This window comes from Nicotiana attenuata, unplaced genomic scaffold (assembly GCF_001879085.1).
Source record: "Nicotiana attenuata strain UT unplaced genomic scaffold, NIATTr2, whole genome shotgun sequence".
NCBI classification, from domain to species: Eukaryota; Viridiplantae; Streptophyta; class Magnoliopsida; order Solanales; family Solanaceae; genus Nicotiana; species Nicotiana attenuata.
The window spans coordinates 1-3,876 of record NW_017694752.1 but is presented as its reverse complement, the minus strand read 5'-3'; the positions used below and the strand labels follow the sequence as shown (position 1 = coordinate 3,876).

General features: G+C 44.0%; 1 protein-coding gene across 1 annotated transcript; it reads right to left on the bottom strand.

The window, feature by feature from the left end:
- Positions 1-2,653: 2,653 nt before the first annotated feature.
- Positions 2,654-3,850, bottom strand: LOC109222622. The gene has a single exon (XM_019386955.1). It carries the CDS (start codon positions 3,848-3,850, stop codon positions 2,654-2,656), a length of 1,197 nt encoding a protein of 398 aa, XP_019242500.1.
- Between the last annotated feature and the right edge of the window lie 26 nt (positions 3,851-3,876).

The following is a 3,876-nucleotide window of genomic DNA, read 5'->3' as shown; positions in this document are numbered from 1 at the left end:
GACTATAAGCTGGATCCCCCTAGGCGAAAGGATTCTACCTGAGTTAAGCTGTGTAAAACACCCTGAGCGAAGAGTAATTCTACTCGGAACTATGAGCTGGATCCCCCTAGGCGAAAGGATTCTACCTGAGTTAAGCTGTGTAAAACACCCTGAGCGAAGAGTACTTCTACTCGGAACTATGAGCTGGATCCCCTAGGCGAAAGGATTCTACCTGAGTTAAGCTGTGTAAAACACCCTGAGTGAAGAGTACTTCTACTCGGAACTATGAGCTGGATCCCCCTAGGCGAAATGATTTTACCTGGGTTAAGCTGTGTAAAACACCCTGAGTGAAGAGTACTTCTACACGGAACTACGAGCTCGATATCCCCCTAGGCAAAAGGATTCTACCTGAGTTAAGCTGTGTAAAACACCCTGAGTGAAGAGTACTTCTACTCGGAACTATGAGCTGGATCCCCCTAGGCGAAAAGATTCTACCTGAGTTAAGCTACGAAAATGGGAGGTGTGAACAATAGTGATGCATGCTGAAAAGAGAAAAAATGGAGATTTTAAGAAGCTTACGTTTGGTGACGTTCATCTGTTAGAATTTCCATTCTGCACCCCTATGTTCCTGCTTCAAACAAAGAAAGATTTATGAGTTTTCAAAGTGGTGGTTGGTTTGTGGCCTTGATCCCTTGATGCCTTGAGTAGTTTGATTCACGGCCACTGCTGTCGAAGAACCGATTCTGTCAGCGTGGTACCGAGATGCTCGGTTGCTCTATATCATTTTCTAGAGACCTTGGATTTACATTATTTCCCCCAACTGTTTCATACCCAGATGTCCATGGTACCACTACCCTTGTCTCTAAGGCAATGCATTTTTTCTTTAAAATCAAACTCAGTTGTCTTGTACCCAGTATCAGTTTGTGTCCGTAGTGCTTATCAACTTTCTCATGAAGCAGGTCCTGCTCATGCGACTTTTTAGTTTCTTTAAAACACTTTGTTTGCTTTATCAAATGAGATCTCAGATGGATTCGTGCCTTCGCCAATGCCATATATGCCCCAAATTGTGCTCGATATCACGGGGGAATTGTAGCTAGTTTCGCAGCCATTTCTTTGTTTTGCTTTTGATGCAGGATTAGACCGAAAGGGACTCAAAGAAAAATTATGGTAAAAACGGAATAATAATTGAAAGTGAAAAAGAACAGTGTTTAAACAGAAGATGTCCCTTTCGAGGAAAGGAATAGGGAGACTTATCTGGAGGTATGTGCCGACTTCAATGAATCATGACATGCATTTTGGACTGGACGCCTGATCCGTCTAAGCTGTCTAATTCTCAAAATCCGCCGCAAACGTTCATCTTGAATTTGTCTTGGTTGTGCTCATGCCGGAGAATCAAAGACCCTTATTCGGCTAGTAGCGCCTTTTGTAGGTTTTCGCTAACTAACCTCTCTCATTTCTCTACTAACCGTCGCCTTATGGTGCCCATATGGGTTTTCACCAATAAGATTCTCTCATTTCTCTGCTCACTGTCGCCTTATAGTGCCCGTACGGGTTTTCATAAGACTCTCTCATTTCTTTTTCTCTTTTTTTTTCTTTTTTTTTTCTTTTTCTTCTTCTTCTTCTTCTTTTTTTTTTTTGAATAAGATACTGCAGGAGGGAGGTCAACCAACGCCTTTGGCATGGGGACTTCAAACATTCTCAAAAAAAAACATCGATCAGAAGTTCTTGAAAGGTAAAAAGGCGAAATGAACCTTGAATTGAATTACAACTTTTGGAACCGTTTTACAGGAAAACCATGAAATAAAACAAACTTCTGCCCCAGTTTTGGAGTATTGGGAATATGAGATGTTTGGATTACAACCCTGAAAATAACCCAAAAATACAAAATAGAAGCTGCAAAAGCAAACTACCAAGACTCCTTCCTTGTGGGGAGAGGAGTTGCTCCCCAGTTGGTGAGCATGGTGTCTGGGTCAATTAGTTGCATATCGGCACGACTAGTGCCTTCACCAGCCTGGATCATATTCACTTCAGAAAACATCTCGCTGAGGCCATGGCAAATTTCATCAATGTTTGCATGCGCCGAGGAATTTTGACCCTCTCGGAGTCGTGGCTTGACAAAAGTGTAGAAAATATGAGGGATAGGCTGTTGCAAGACCCATCCATGCTTTTTGCGGTGTTTGGCTTTGTTTTCGTCTGCTTGTGTTGTCCTGAAACCCAATCCAAAAGTACCCTGGTTACCGAACGGAGAAATAGGCTCCGAAATTCCTTGCAATGATGCCCCAAAGCCTTTTCCTGGCTTATAACCTTGTCTCATCATAACTGCAGCCACCATTACAGATGTGGCGGAAAGACGAGGATGCAGAATAGGCTTTCCTTCCTCGACATGGTCCACAGCAACCACTTCAAACGCCTGATAGACAATGGACTCAGACCCTTTCTTGGCCTCAATACAGGGGATTAACGGGTCTTTATAAATGGAAGACTCGTCTTCTCCGTGAACAATAATTTCTTGCCTGTTATGTTCAAATTTGAGCATCTGATGCAAGGTGGATGGCACAGCTCGGGCCGTATGGATCCATGGCCTTCTAAGAAGAAAGTTATAAGAAGTGGCCATGTCCACTACCTGGAAGACAATCTCAAAGTCAACTGGCCTAATCGTCATGGTGAGGTTGATCTACCCAATGGTATCTCTTGCTGAGCCATCAAAAGCTCGGATGCGAACACTGCTGGGTCGGATTCTGTCTGTATCGATCTTCATGCTTTGCAAGGTAGAGAGAGGGCATACATCTACATTTGAGCCTCCATCAACCATGACTCGCTTCACATAATGACCCTCACATTTGACCATCAAGTTCAAAGCCCTATTGTGCCCGGCTCCCTCCTCGGGAAGTTCATCATCAGTAAAGGAGATTCTGTTCACCTCAAAAAATCTGTTGGCCATCTTCTCTAACTGGTTCACTGTGGTTTCCTCTGAGATATGTGCCTCGTTAAGGACCTTGATTAGTACACGGGCATGCTCTTTGGAATGTAGGAGAAGAGATAGTAGAGAGATTTGAGCAGGAGTCTTTCTTAGTTGATCGATGATTGAGTAATCCTGAACTTTCATCTTTTTCAAAAACTCCTCCGCATCTGCTTCAGTGACTGGCTTCTTTATTGGCAAATGGCCTTCTCTAATTTGCTTGGCCTTCCTCAACTCTTCTGGGGAGTAACATCTCCCTGATCGAGTAAAACCTCCAGTTTCCCCCACTTCCTCTATGATTTCCCTGCCTTTGTAGGTCATCACCGTTTTGTTGTAGTTCCAAGGAGTGGTTTTTGTGTTGGTTACGGGGAGTTGCATGGCAGGTTTGATTACGATCGGTTCTGTTATACCTTTCGTACCTCCCTGCTTCTCCCTTTTGTTGGGATGGCCTCCAAGTACATATAACCTTGGGCTTGGAACACTAGAGTGAACTTCCAACCTCGAGATCTTTGGAACAAATAAAGTTGCCTTATTTGAGTTCTGGGCGCCTTTAACAATCAATGGCACGTCTCGGCTGGGACTTACTTCCATACCTGCTCCTTCTTGAATTGCACCCACTGTCATTTCTGCTCGACCGACCGGCTTGTATTCTTGGTCTCGGCCAATCATTCCAACAAAATGAACATCATTGTGTGCTGGCAACGGATTATTTGTCACGTTAGGAGGGTCCTCGCCATTCGTCACTACAATCAGTTTTTCGGAAATGAGTCTCTCTATGGCTCTTTTCAGAGTCCAACAGTCATCGGTGCTATGCCCTGGGGCACCGGAATGATATTCACATCTAGCATTTGCTTGAAATCCATGCGAATCGGGATGCATATGGTGGGGAGCGATGGGTCCAATTACGCCCATTTGCTTCAGTTTCTAGATAGAACTGA